A 14,256-nucleotide genomic window follows, 5' to 3' on the forward strand; every position below is an offset into this window, starting at 1 on the left:
GGGATTTAGCTCAGTGGTTCTGGTGCCTGCCTGGCAAGCGCAAAGACGAGTTCGATCCCTGGTACCAAAAAAAAAAAAAAAAAAAAACCCAACAAAAAACCCTTCCTTGGGCTGGGGATTTAGCTCAGTGGTTCTGGCGCCTGCCTCACAAACTCAAGGGCCTAAGTTGGACTCCAAGTACCCCCTCAAAACCTTCCTTGTGCCTGCCTCCCAAGTGCAAGGTTCTGAGTTTGAGCTCCAGCATCCTACCCCCCAACACAAAAAATAAAACACCTTCCTTGCCAGGCATTGTGGTGCATGCCTATAATCCCAGCACTTCGGAAGCTGAGGCAGGGGGATTACTGTGATTTCTGAGGCCAGCCTGGACTACACAGTGAGTTCAAAGTTCAAAGCTAGCTTGAACTACATGAGACCCTGTCTCAAATAACAAGTAAAAAAATCTTCCTTGCAGGAGGTTACAAAGACCTGATGAGATGTATGCTGAACACCCTGCATCTATCGGACAGAAGGCAGGCAGAGGAGGCTTGGCTGCCTCAATTTTTCAGCACTTCCTCTCCCATGAACCTGCAGTGGTGAGCTGTTGGTCTGGATAGCTGACAACCTGATTCTGGGGTTAAAGTGCCCATTCTGACAAACCAGGCAATAAATATCCCATAGTCTTGCCTCTTCAAATTCCCACCCTTAACACAGCTTTGTGAAGTAGATCCTACTGAGCTTGTTTTATAGAAAAACAAACGGAATCAGAGTAGTCAAGTAATTTGCTTCAGATCATACAGCTTATATGTAGCATAACTGGAATCTGAACTCAGACATATCTGGGTCTGAAGCCCACACTCTACCACTTGCTACATGTTGGATAAATGTTAGCCCAGTGTAGAGGACAAAAACAAAAACAAACAAACAAACAAAAAACACCACCACCAACAAAACAACACCCACACTACTTCTCAGTCTCCCACAACACTTTACACCCAGATCCCACTCTGTTAACCTTCTAGCTCTAACATTTTGCCCAGGGGCCAACTGCAGGCCCATCTTTTATCCTGTGACATGGACAAGAGGTGACAGGGTCTTTCAGAGCTGGCTGGCCAACACCGCAGGGACTGGCAAGCAGAGTGGGGGCAGAAGTTGGACACTGACCCACCGCTCTTCTTGGTCTTTAGGACTATGTCTTTGTCGCACTGTGGGCACTTCCGGATGGGCTCTGGCAAGGCTGGGTAGATGTCTTCTTGCTGGGGTGTCTCTGTCCCTTCCCCAAAGTACTGAGACAAGGCCTCGTCCAACCTGAGGGAAAGGCAAAAATTCACTACCGCTGGCAATTACTGCAAAGGCACTGATGAGACCTGTATGTGTCCATAACATACACAGCAAGGAACCAGCTGATCTGATGCACAGAAGGCAGAGGACACTGGGCTCATGAAGCAGCCCTGGCTCCCCTTAAGACTCCTGGCTCCTGGAATAAACCCAGCTGCAGCCATACATATGAAACCACATTTGGTTCATGTACAAACTCTGGAGTGTCCGTCAGCATTTAATGTTAGCTCACGCATTTCTTTTCAAAAGTGACATCAGATAGCATGAAGAATGAAAAACTGTAAACTGTCATTTTCTACCATACACATAGATAGTATGGGATTTATTTCCCCCACACACCACGCAACAGTCCAGGTTCGTGTCCTCGAATTCAATTCAAACCAATCTCTTTGGAATTTGTATCAGACCTTTTTATGGTTTTTATCTAGATACTCCCTCAAAGCCTCATGTACTCAAAGCTGAGGCTTTTGAAAGGTGGTTAGGTTATGGGCCAGGATGGCTGAGTTGCTGTTAGAAGGTAGATTTTGGCTGGAAGAGGCAGGTCACTGTGAGCATAACCCACAAGAGACATTTTCATTCCCAGTTCTTTCTTGACTCTGCTTCCTGTCCACCGTGCTGTGAGCAATTTTTCTCCACCATGCCCCTTTGCCATGCCCTATGGGCTGAAATGGGAGCAAAATTAAACCACTCCTCCTTTATGTTGCAAGTTGTGGGTGTTTCACCTCAAGAATGAGAAAGTGACTAGGAACTCAAAGATTGAGGGCTCAGTCCCCAAGACTGCCTGAACCTGAGAGGCCAGTGGCAAACTCCAAACTGTGAACTGTGCTTCTGAACAATGGCTGTAAACTGGGTTTCTCATAAGCCCCTTCTCAGGTTTAAGTCACTAGAGCAGCTCACAGAACTCTGAGGGACACCAGATGGAAGAGATGCGTGGGCCAAGGACCACAGCAGGGACGTGGGGTTTCCATGCAGTCTCTATACGCCACCTTCCAGAACCTCCACTCGGCTGCTGGAAAACTTAGAACCCTGTGTTTTTAGGGCTTTATGGTGCCTTTATTAATTCAGTATGATTGATAAATTGTTGACCACAGGCGATCAACTCAAGTTTCAGCCTGGTCAACCATCCCTAGTGGGTAAGGGTGGGGTGAAGGTGGAGTGGCGAAGCTGAAAGCTCCAACCTGTATGTAATCACATGGCTGGTCCCTGGCGACAGGCCCCCCATCCAGGGGCTGTCAATGCCTGACTCTCTGCCCGTCGTCTGATTAACAAACAAGACACTCCCCACTTGGAGAGTCCAGGGGTTTTAGGACTTGTGTGTGCCAGGAAATGAGGACCAAATATATATACATACACACACACATATATGGACATGTATATTAGTGTGTGTATGTATATATACACACACATATATACACACATATTACACTTATCTGATATAAATTACAGAATCACAAGTAGAAAATGTGCTAAGTAACAAAACAGACACATGCTGCTTGCTAAATGGCCAACACCATTCATTCATTCATTTTGTGATGTTGGAGATCAAACTCAGGGCCTACAATACTCAGCTACATCCCCAGCCCTTTTTTATTCTGAGATGATCTAAGTCACTCAAGTGCCAAGGGTGGGCTTGATCCTCCTGCTTTAGCCTTCCAAAGTACTGGGATTACAGGTGTAATCCTGGCTTAAACTTAAGTGGACAATTCTGAATATTCCTGATAACAAATAGATCATTTCCGAGGATGTGGATTTACTGATTTAAAGACTATATGGCTGAGCCAGGCATGGTGGTGCACACCAGTAATCCCAGCACTCGGGAGGCTGAGGCAGGGGGATCACTGTGAGTTTGAGACCAGCCTGGGCTACATAGTGAGTTCCAGGTCAGTCTCAACTACATAGTGAGACCCTGTCTTAAAAAACCAAAAAACCAAAAAAAAAAAAGACCATATGGCTGGGTGAGTTAGCACATGCCTATATAATCCTAGCTTCTTGGGGGATGGTGAGGCAGGAAAATGACAAGTTTGAGGCCAACCTTGGAAACTGTAGAAAAGTTACCAAGACCTTGCCTCAAAAGTAGAACACCTGTGTAGCATGTGTAAGGCCCAGAGAGTATAATCCCCATCTGGAGCCTTCAAACTGAGCTTCACACCTATAATCCCAGCACTCTGGGATGACTGCAAATTTGAGCCCAATTTAGTGAGTCTCACTATGAGTTCAGGCTGGCCCTGAACTCACTATGTAGCTCAGGCTGACCTTGAACTCATAGAGATCCTCCTGCCTCAGCTTCCCAAGTGCTGGGATTATAGGAACGAGCCCATGGCCAGCTAATCTTGTCTCAAAAAAAAAAAAAAAAAAAAAAAAAAAGGAGATGTAGCTCATTGCAAAGACCTTGAAATAACACCCACACCCACAACAGGTCAAATTAATTGATGAAGCTTATTTTGACCATTTCAGAGGAAGAAAAGCCAAAGAACCAGAGCCCGTGTGGCCAGCTTCCCCAAAAGTTAATGAGACTACTCGTAAAGATAATCCTGCAGGGTCAGTATCCCAAAGGGCCTGGGTCAGGAGTAGCTGCATCTGCTTGTTTCTGCTGTCCCCAAGAACTCTCATTTCTCATGGGAATTGCTATCGCCAAGGCCTGGGGCTATAGGACCTCTGGGGCAGGAAAGCAGGGTCTGGCACTTACTTCTTCGCCTTAGCCACTGCTTCAGTGAAAACCTGTTTGTATTTCTGCACCTGCTGCCTCAGAACCACAGACTTGTCCTTCTTGCCTTCACAGATCAACTTCAGATCAGCTTCCAGCTCAGCCCGGAGGTCAGGCTTAGACATCTCATAGCCCATGGAATCGTAACCTGTAGGAAAGAGGAGTGCTCTGTGAGGCTCCACATGATACCCACAGGGCTGGGGCAATCTCCCTCCTCCTTTACCTTCCACCAGTCCCATGCCCAGGTGCCCAGGGAGGAACCGCTTGTCAGAAGTGAGCCCAACGTACATCCGGGCTTTGATGGTCTCAATGTGCTCTGCATGAGTGGCATCCGTACCTGGAAGCCAATTCCTGGTTACTTTGAGGCAACACAGACAGCGGCATCCACACTGCTTGTAGGTACCTTGGTCACGCTGGCCCCTTTTCTACTTGGGCAGCCAATGAAGGAGAGATGCTTCTATTCACATCTAGCTCTGGTTACAAATTATACTGGTGACTTCAACCCTCCTGCCTCCTTCCACCCAATGACTTATCTTCACTGTCAATTTCAGCTTTACAACTCCTGCTTTAAATTCTGCTCTCCTTCAAGTCAGGACCAAAGCTACAACCCACCTCGTAGCAACTGCATTATTTCCACATGCAACGTTCTCACATGTGCCCATTTCTGGCCTCTTTCTCCACACAACTTAGTCTAAACTGTGGCCAAAGGGACCTTTTAAAATGCAGCTGTGTTCTTAGAGAAATGCAAACCAACAACACACTCACGTGTGTGAGTGTAGTAAGTAAGACAGATAACAAGTGCTGATATAATAAACCTCTCAGCTGGGTACACAAGGCCCTGCATAATTGGCTCAAATCATCTCAGCTTTACCTTCTATGACCCCACCTCTACAGCCATAGGAGGCCTGTGCTCTCCTGTTCCCATGTCCTTCTCAAACCCCGCCAAGGATGGACTTGACTTTGCCTGCTCTCGTTTGGTTTTTCTGACAGAGTGAGTGCTTACAGGGAAAGATTAGGTCTTAATCCTCTTTCTGATCCTTGTGCCTGACTGTTCCACAATTCCTGTCTGACACTTCAAGGGTATTCTCATCTGAGCTTTGAGTCACCAGAAACATCTACTTCATTTTATGGGTGCCATGTGAGATTTAAGATCCCTGGCTGAGGCTGAGGTGTAGCTCAGAGGTGGAGTGCTTTCCTAGTATTTGCAAGGCTCTGGGTTTGATGCGCACCACTGAAAAGAAAAAAACTCAAACAAGAACTTTAAAAAACAAAATAAACAGAAACAGCATAATGGCTGGTTATATGGACCATATTTTTATAATGCACACCCTTTGCAACTTTCAGTAAGCTTAGAACCTCTCCAAGCCTCACTTCAAAACTAACTACAAAATTAAGTAGGAATAAACGCCTGAGGGCCACGGGCTCTCCGAACAAACTACTGACCAATGCCGTGTTTCTCCATGAGGGTGATGAGGTCGGCCTCAGTGAGCAGTTGTGGAGGGCTGGTCTCCCCATCTAGCATCTCTATAGTGCTGGGCTGAAAGTGGGAGCCTTCCTCATAGACAGGGAGGAGCTACAGGGAGCAGCAGGAGTACAGGTCAGATCATTCTGTTCTCACCTTCAGGTACTGCTCCTCAGCCAGCACAGTGTTGGAGGATAGCTGTCATCCCTTCCCGGGACCCGCCTCATTATTACCTTGTCACTCCAGCGATCATATGGATACACATCCAAGTAGTTTCGAGCTAGAATCATGAGACCATGGGCCACAAAGCGTTCCTGAGCAATGTCAATCTCCACAGTTGTCTCCTGTCCCTGGGCATCTTGGGAGCAGCAAGCCAGGAAATGACGAACAATGAACTCATATAGTCGCCGTTCATCTCCCTGAAGAAAAGGAAAAAGGGCCTGAAACTCCTTCCAGAATAGTACTTCTAAAGCATACCAGTGCCACTGGTAGTGTCAGCCTGGCTTATGCCACCGTCAGTCTAAAGTTTTACATAGAACAGGACACACAGCTGCTCAGGCCCTGCATCAAGAGGGTCCCTGGAGCGCTCATAGGGTTTGGTTGATACACCTTACAACTCTAATTAGGCTAAAGATAAGTAAGGGAGTCACTGTTCTCTCAATGAATCTGAGAGAAATAAGACAAAGGCATAGGAAGTTAGCAAGACACTCCTGAATATAAGATTTGCAGAGTGACAGTTTGACAGCCCAGGGCCCACTCTGTATATGCACGTAAGCAGTGACTTGTGAGGGTAAATTTCCACCAGTGAGCTAAGCAAAGATTTAGGGAGACTCAATCTATCAAAAGATCACGGGAGGGCCGGGGATTTAGCTCAGTGGTACTGTGCCTACTTTGCAAGCTCAAGGTTCTGAGATTGATCCTCTGTACCCCACCACCCAAAAAAACATCACAGGACATTTACACGCATATTTAATAATTTCCCTCCTAAGAATTGATTCAAAGGAAATTAAATGGAGACCTGCACAAATGTTATTAACTGTAGTGGATCATGTATCAAAAAGTTGGAAACAGCCAAGCGTGGTAGTGCATGCCTGTAATCCCACCACTGCGGAGGCCGAGGCAGGAAGACTGACATAGTTTGAGGACAGCCTGGGCTACACAGCTAGGTCCAGGCCAGCCTGAACATAGTAGGACCCTGTTGTAAAAACCCTGAAAAAAAGGGAAGCAATTTAATCTTACATAAACAGATTTGGCAAAATAGGTTATGGTATATCGATGTGATTGTTAGGAATCGTTTTTGATGATACTGGGTAAATCCAGGGATTCGCGCTGAGCTTTATCCCCATAACCCCAGCTTTTTTAAAACACTGAGACAGTGTCTCACACTAAGTTACTAACTTGCTCAGGCTGAGTTCACACTGCCACAACCTCCCAGAGCACTGGGATTAGAGGTGTGTGCCACTACACTTGGTGCTATGAGACTTCTACATATACAGCAAATGGAGAAACTCTCATAATACAGTATTAAATGGTAGTTTTCAGAGAGCTATTGGAGATTGGCTTTATTTTAAGAATACTACATGCTTGTGTTGCAAATGTCCTGAGTAGGAGTTGGACGATAGGCATTTTTCCCCTTATGATCTGTTGCATTTTTTAAACTGTCTAGAATAAAGATGTGGTACTTTTTAAATGAGAAAGAATATGTATAATTAAGAAGATCAAAGTTTACTTGGCTGCAAGTATCAAACAAGCCTGAACAGCTGCTGTTGGCACAGCACTTACTCCTGACCAGGAAACGGCTGAAGCCAGGCAGAGCCGTGTGCGACCACTGTGGCGAAAGTAGCGATGGGAAAGAATGTGCAAGGGGAGGCCGTGGAAATCAATCTAGTCTCAGAGGATAGTTAGGCTTTCACCAGGCAGCAAGGGACCAGAAAGGCTGAGGCTTGCTGTAGGTGTGGAGACTGTGCAAGAGCCGGGGGAAGGTGAGCAGCCACATCTGTGAAGAACCAGTAAGGAGGCAGCAGAGCAGACCCAGAGTAGAGCCCACAGTGGGGGACCTTGCATGAAAGCCAGGCACAGGACTACGAAGTAGAATTCTGATACTGAATCCTCTTTTATGAGATGCAATTGATATTTCAAAATTACTTACTTCATAATATCAGAACCCATAGAACAAATTCAAATCCTACTGCTGAAAGGTTTTAGCAGGAGGTACACTCAGGGACACCAACCTGCAACGTGCTGGCATACTTGGTGGGGTGAATGGGAGGGTGAGCTTGGTCAGACTTATTTCCATTGCGTGGGGTGGGGCCACCCCGTTCTAAAATGCTCTGGGCAAAGGGCCCCCAGTCTGGATCCTGTGTCTGCTGTTCCACCAATGCCATCAGGTTTAAGTCTCTGGGGAAAATATTTGTCTCTGTTCGGGGATAGCTGATGTACCTAAAAGAAAGGTAAACAAAAAGGAAAATAAATTGCTAAGCTCTCACTGGTTTTTAAAAACTGGAGTCCTCAGATAACACCTGTAATCACTCATCTGACAGCCAACTCAAACGAAAAGCACCTAGTGACCCACGCTGACAAAAGGTTTAAGATAGGACCCCTTTAGGGGTGAAAGCAGTAAGTTCTCTTGCTAGGATACTTGGAGAAGCAAAAGGAGTGAAGGCACAACACAGTCTAAGATAAAGGCCCTCAGCAGCAATACTGAGGCCTCTCTTCGGGTTAGACTAACAGAACAACTCTGAGCCATGCATTAGCCTTGCTGGTCCTGAGTTCCCACAGTAGACGGTCCTGTAAATTTTCTTTCTTTCTTTTGCGGTACCAGGGATCAAACTCGACCTTGTGCTCATGAGGCATGCACGATACCACTGAGCTAAACTCCTCAGCCCATCCTGTAACTTTTCTTAAAGCATACAAAGAACAATGTCCAATAAAACTATGATGTGTACTCTGCAATTTTAAATTTTCTGTTGGTTACTTAAAAATTATTGAAGCTGGGTATGGTGGTACATGTCTATAATCCCAATATTTTGGAAAGTCTGAGGGCAGGCTGGACAACTTAGCAAGACCTTGTCTCAAAATAAAAAATATAGGGCTGGGGATGCAGCTCAATACAAAAGCCCTTGGTTCAATTCCTAGTACTAAAAAAAAAAATTTATTCAGACAGCTTAGTGGCAGAGCAATGGCCTAGAATGTGTGAGGCCCTGGATTTGGTCCCTAGTCCTACAAAAGAGAAAAAACTTACTGATATGTTTTCCATCTTATTTTCACACGTCTTTAAAATCCAGTGTATATTTTATACTTATAATACATTCATTCACTCATTCATTCATTTTTGCAGTAGTAGGGATCGAACTCGGGACTCTGTACTTGCAAGGCAGACACTGTGCCACTGAGCTAAATCCCTGGCCCTATAATACATTTTAATTAGGACAACTGAAATTTCAAGTGCTCAACAGCCACATGTTGAATACTACAGCTGGGGAACCTCAGTGCTGGGGTGCTTATGATAGCCAAGGTAGGGACGATTTTGTGAATATTTGCCTGTCTCTTGCCAAGGCCCAAGGGAGAGTTGCTAATCCTAATCCAAGAGTAGGATTTTGAATTGTTCAGTGATAGTGTTTATCTAGCATGCATAATCTCAAGTCTTGAGAGAATATTTACCCTTGAGTGTAGAGCTTTTCAGCAATTCTCATAGTTTCTTTAGCATTTATTCTCAACTTGCGAGAAGCCAGTTTCTCCAGCTCCTATTAAGAGAGTCAAAAAGCCTGTTAAGGTGCAGTAAGTCAGGGAATCACAGAACCACACAATTCATCTGCAGCAGATCTAGCCCCTGTCATATTACCTGCTGTTCTCATTCTGAAAAGGAAGAACTATGCTCAAGGAAGATTTTTGCACCTGGTAGGCAGATGCCAACCAGTGATTCTCAGACACTAATGTGTAGCTCTAAGATTAACCTGGGGAGCCAGAAGATTTAGGGGTCCAACCACTGGAGAATATGATAGGGTAGGGCTGGGACAAAAGTTGACATCTTTTTTTGTTTGACAGGGTCTTGCTATGTAGTTCAGGCTGTCCTTCAACTCACTCTGTAGTACAGGCAGCAATCCTCCTGCCTCAGCCTCCCAACTGCTGGGTTTACAGATGTGTACCACCATCTGCTTTTTCTTCTTTTGGTACTGGGGATTGAACTCACGACCTTGTACTTGCGAGGTAGGCACTGAGCTAAATCCCAGGCCCTTGACATCTGCATTTTTAATACACAATCTAACATACTGATACTAAGGGAGGCAGTCTAAGAACTACATTGTGGGAATACCACTCAAGCCCTAGAAAATTTCACTGGATGATGAAAAGCATCCTGTGAGGCCTCCAAGGGAATAACTAGCTGATCTTTTTTCCTATGTGACACTCCAACAACACTGCTGACTACATGTGAAAGCATATTTAAGCAGTGAAGAGTAAAGCACACGTTGTGCTGGGGGGGTATAAGCTCAGTGGCAGAGTACTTGCATGGAAAAAACAAGATACTCCAACTGTAATGCTATAAAATACATACATTAAAAAAAAATAAGAGCTGGGTGTGATAATATATGCCTGGATAACAGCATTCTGGGAGGCTCATGCAGGAGGATTTAATTTGAGTCCTGCCTGGGCCACTTATTGAGTCTCAAAGAAAAACAAGCAAATAAAAAAGGGCTGAGGATGCAGCTCAGAGTCAAGGCGCTGGGTTCAATCCAGAAACTTTGGCGGGGGGGAGATACCAAATTATGTCAGTGGTTATATAAAGATGGAAAGATTATAGCTTGTCTTCCTCAAACCTCATATAATGCAGTTATATTATACTTATTATTCACCCCCACCAGTGATACTAGGAATTATATAGGCTAACTTTAAAGTTTTTTTTTTTTTTGGTACCAGGGATCAAACTCAAGACCTTTTACTTGCAAGGAAGGCACTGGAACCACTGGGCTAAATCCCCAGCCTTTTTTTTTTTTAAAACAACAAACGATTGAGATGTCAACCAGGTTTATGTCTTCCCCAAGAGCTTTGCTGTGTGGCTTTGTGTAAGTAGAACCTCAGCCTTACAATAGGGGGCAATTGTTCCTTAGTGCTGGAACAGTCTGTCCTGAACGTACCACAGTGTCCAAAGCTTGAGGCCTCCACTTGCTCTTTGGCTTTGACCTGACCTCCACCACGGTTGCCATGGGATCCTACAAGACCAGGAAAGCAAAGGCCATGTTAACTTGGGCATGTATCACCTCCAACCTGCTGCAGCAGCCCTTGTTCACTGTTTTAGACTGCAATGACTGCCAACAGAGACCACAGCCTCAGCCCAGCAGTGTCCCATTGCAGTGGACAGTATGGTAGACTCCCATCACTCTCTTTCCACTCAAATTAAGATTTTTTTTCTGCCTTGCGCTTGCCAGGCAGGCACTGCATCACTGAGCTACATCCCTGGCAACTCAAACCAAGATTTTGAAGGGCAATTTTATAAACCTTAAGCTGCCTGTTGCAGAGCCAATGGAATGCTGTAGTCTCTGAATCTCGAGTAGTTTTTTACCAACACTTGCTCTTCAGGATAGTTAAAAATACGAAAAATTATACAAGCTGGGATAACTAATCTTAAAACCAACCTTACATTTTAGGAGGCCAATGCCTTATCCATTAGGCAACTGGGGCTCGTACCAACCTTACATTTTAAAAAGACTGTAAATACTCAAAAAACTCAGCTTCAGTGACTTGCTAATGAGATTATGTGTAACATAATCTAAATTTCTCCTTTCCAATACACTGGGGAACAAGTCAAATCTTTCCAAGGAGTTAAAAATATGCCACCTGCCCCACATTCTGGTGAACAACAGCACCTTATTTATTTAAGGTCTTTTTATTTAACAATAAATATGCAGTGTTTCAGAGACTCCACATTGTCTAGGGTCAGAAGGCAGAGTGGCAGACAGATAGGGTGATTCCTCGGAAATGACGGACTCCACAGGAGGAACACAGATACACTGGGATCTAATCTAATGGCCAGTGCTCCATCTCTCAATAGCTCTAGGACATCTGTGAGCTTCTTTACATTCTCATCTTCCTTCTCTGAAATGGGCACGGGTATTGTTGCTGTTGTGGGATTATTAAGAAGAAATAAAATAACACTCAATAATGTGGCACACAACAGGTACTTAACAGTTTCTATTTCCTTTTCCAAAATAATAATAAACCTTCCATAGCACATCACAAACTATCAAAGTCTAGAGCTCTGTGGATCTTACTTAGACACCACTGTGTGCAGTCCCAGGTTAAACCAGGCAATGAGGCGCTGACCTATGGGAAGTGGTACCACTTGGGCTGGCGTCAGAGGGTCAGATGTGTGAAGGGGGCGTCCCAGCCCTGCCACTGAATGACCTACGGCCTGAGCTGCTGTGTGCTGCGCACACCCGTAAAACCACTTCAACCAATAGTCTGCGTCCTGCCCTCACACCACTCTCTATTCCTTTATTTTCACCCTGGCATTTATCACTATAAGAAATTAACCTGTGAAAGTCACAAGTAACTTAACTTGTGAATTAATTTATGAAAATCATTTGTGATTTTTATCTCTGTAGGGTCCCTCATGGGATCAGTGGAAGAAGGTTGGACCAGATGCCCTTTGGAGCTCTAGAAGTTCAGTGTAGATAGGTCTAACTGACCCTGACTGATTTCTGATAACAGTATATTATTGGCAGGAAGGATTTCTGCTATACACTTGTCAAAATGTCTGTACTTTTAGGGATATTTTCATGGGGATCTAGTCTTTCTTATCCCCAAAAAGTGATGCCCTGAGATGCAAACTAAAAATTAATAGACTTCAGTGGGAGAACAGGAGAGGATCACCTGTGCCAACAGAGAGGGCAGGGCTGGGAAGGTGCACAGCATGTTTTCTAGGTCATTAAGCTCTCATAGGACTCCTTACCTCCATGCATAACTGATAGAGGACAAGACAAGCTGTGTGGTTAAAGAGACGATGCCTTTTCCAATTGAAATCTACAATACCATCTTCGTGGTCATGAGTTACTATATTGGGGAAAGACAAACAGAAGGGCTGTTTCAGAGAATCCACGCGATACAACAGACAGAAAAAGAGGTATTACAGTGAAAATGAAAGGAATCTGAAATAGGAAAGAGTACTGGTTAAGAAAAACCTAAGTAGATTTTGAATATTACACTCGATCTTACCCAAAAGGCCGAGAAGCGATAATACTGTATGTTTTTTTGTGGTACCAGGGATTGAACTCAGGACCTTGCACTTGCCGGGCAGGCATAGTACCATTGAGCTACACCCCCGGCCCAAGATCCTGATTATAATGGAGCAGGCTGAAGGGGAGTGAGGAAAAGAAAAAAAATCATACATCTAATTAATGTTATTAATGCTTAGTTTTTGTTATCCTTGGGTCTGGAGGTCCCACATCAACAATCTCCAGCCTTACCTTTGATCTTGTGGAAGATTTCAGGCACAAAGGCCTGAATGGCTTTGAATCTTTCCACAACAAAGCCCAGTGTGGGGAACTGGCAGCTGCCATAGCTGACGAGCTGCTCTGTCAGCACTTCAGGAAAAACCTTCTGGAGCCGCAGGGTCTGGAACCGAGTGAAGGCAGCTCCTAGGAAGGAAGGGTGGAGGGAGGAAAAGAACAAGAAAGCGATGAATGATGAGGTCACTTTTGGTTTTATAACCCCAAACCAACATGGCAGGGCACATCTGGCTCCTCACCGATCCTCAGGTCCAGCTCCTGCCTCACATCCACAGCATCACTCACTCTCTGATCTGGCTTGGTCAGGTTTTCACAGGCTGTCCTGACAGCACAGGGGGTGATCTCAGAGAATCGGGCTCTTAACACCTGCAGACTGGGCTTCACTGCAGACACAAAGGGTCACTGAGGTCAAAGTCAATCACAATGAACTCATCACAAAGCCTCAACTGTTAGTTTAGAATAATGGTGTGGTGTACAATGTCAGAAACAGAAACATCACTCTAACCTCTAACCTGAGTATTGTCCAAAACAACAGAGTCAATTTTAGTTATTAACTCAAATTCTCTAGATGAGTCTTTTTTTAAATTTTGGTGCTGGTGATCGAACTGGGCCTTGGGCTTGCAAGGCAGGTGGTGGAACCACTGAGCTAAATCCCCGGCCCCTAGGTGAGCCTTTTAATCTTACTTGTTCTCAGGCCTTTAGGAAAAAGAAAAATGCTGCCAATTAAAAGGTCTGGTGGGGAATTTCATGTCCCTTCCGGAAAGAATACAGGACATATACACTGTCCTTGAAAGTTAATACATTTTAATTCCTAGGAGTCATTACAGTTTCTCAAAACAAAACCACTCCAGAAAACCAGCAACCCTACCCTATGAGCCAGAAAACGGCCTGTTCCCCACTCCTCTACGTCACCAGGAAGTACTACTCTCTCAGAGCCACTCAAATTTAAGCCAACATTCATTCATTCTTTTATTCATTTATTGAGGTACTGCGGATAAAACCCAGGGGCTTGTATATGGTATGCAAGTGCTCTTCTGTAACTGACACACCCTAGTCCAGCAATTATTTATTAACAGGCACTATATAAAGAATATGGGTGATTGAAAAAAACAGAATACTTTAGAATTTCTTTGCACTTATGGGATATATATTCTCTTGCATGTTATTTGTGTGTGTGTTTTCTGTTCTTTTTTTTTTTTTGGTACTGGGGATCAAACTCAGGACCTTGTGCTTGCCAGGCAGGCATAGCGCCACTGAGCTAAATCCCCAGCCCT

At 44.7% G+C, this 14,256-nt stretch overlaps 1 protein-coding gene across 4 annotated transcripts in view; it reads right to left on the bottom strand.

Moving 5' to 3' along the window:
• Positions 1–14,256, bottom strand: part of Top3a (DNA topoisomerase III alpha) — a 29,723-nt gene that overhangs the window by 5,358 nt on the left and 10,109 nt on the right. For all 4 annotated transcript variants that reach the window (XM_010637440.3, XM_033767269.1, XM_019209481.1 and 1 more), the window contains 11 exons: positions 13,222–13,365; positions 12,941–13,111; positions 12,427–12,527; positions 10,613–10,687; positions 9,141–9,223; positions 7,712–7,919; positions 5,714–5,899; positions 5,462–5,591; positions 4,242–4,355; positions 4,001–4,166; positions 1,141–1,284 (listed from right to left, as the gene is read on the bottom strand). In XM_010637440.3, the coding sequence (XP_010635742.1) occupies positions 1,141–1,284; positions 4,001–4,166; positions 4,242–4,355; positions 5,462–5,591; positions 5,714–5,899; positions 7,712–7,919; positions 9,141–9,223; positions 10,613–10,687; positions 12,427–12,527; positions 12,941–13,111; positions 13,222–13,365 (1,522 nt within the window). The remainder of the gene's footprint in view (positions 1–1,140; positions 1,285–4,000; positions 4,167–4,241; positions 4,356–5,461; positions 5,592–5,713; positions 5,900–7,711; positions 7,920–9,140; positions 9,224–10,612; positions 10,688–12,426; positions 12,528–12,940; positions 13,112–13,221; positions 13,366–14,256) is intronic.

Source organism: Fukomys damarensis, unplaced genomic scaffold (genome assembly GCF_012274545.1).
Source record: "Fukomys damarensis isolate Sample0158 unplaced genomic scaffold, DMR_v1.0_HiC HiC_scaffold_23, whole genome shotgun sequence".
In the NCBI taxonomy this organism is placed as follows: domain Eukaryota; kingdom Metazoa; phylum Chordata; class Mammalia; order Rodentia; family Bathyergidae; genus Fukomys; species Fukomys damarensis.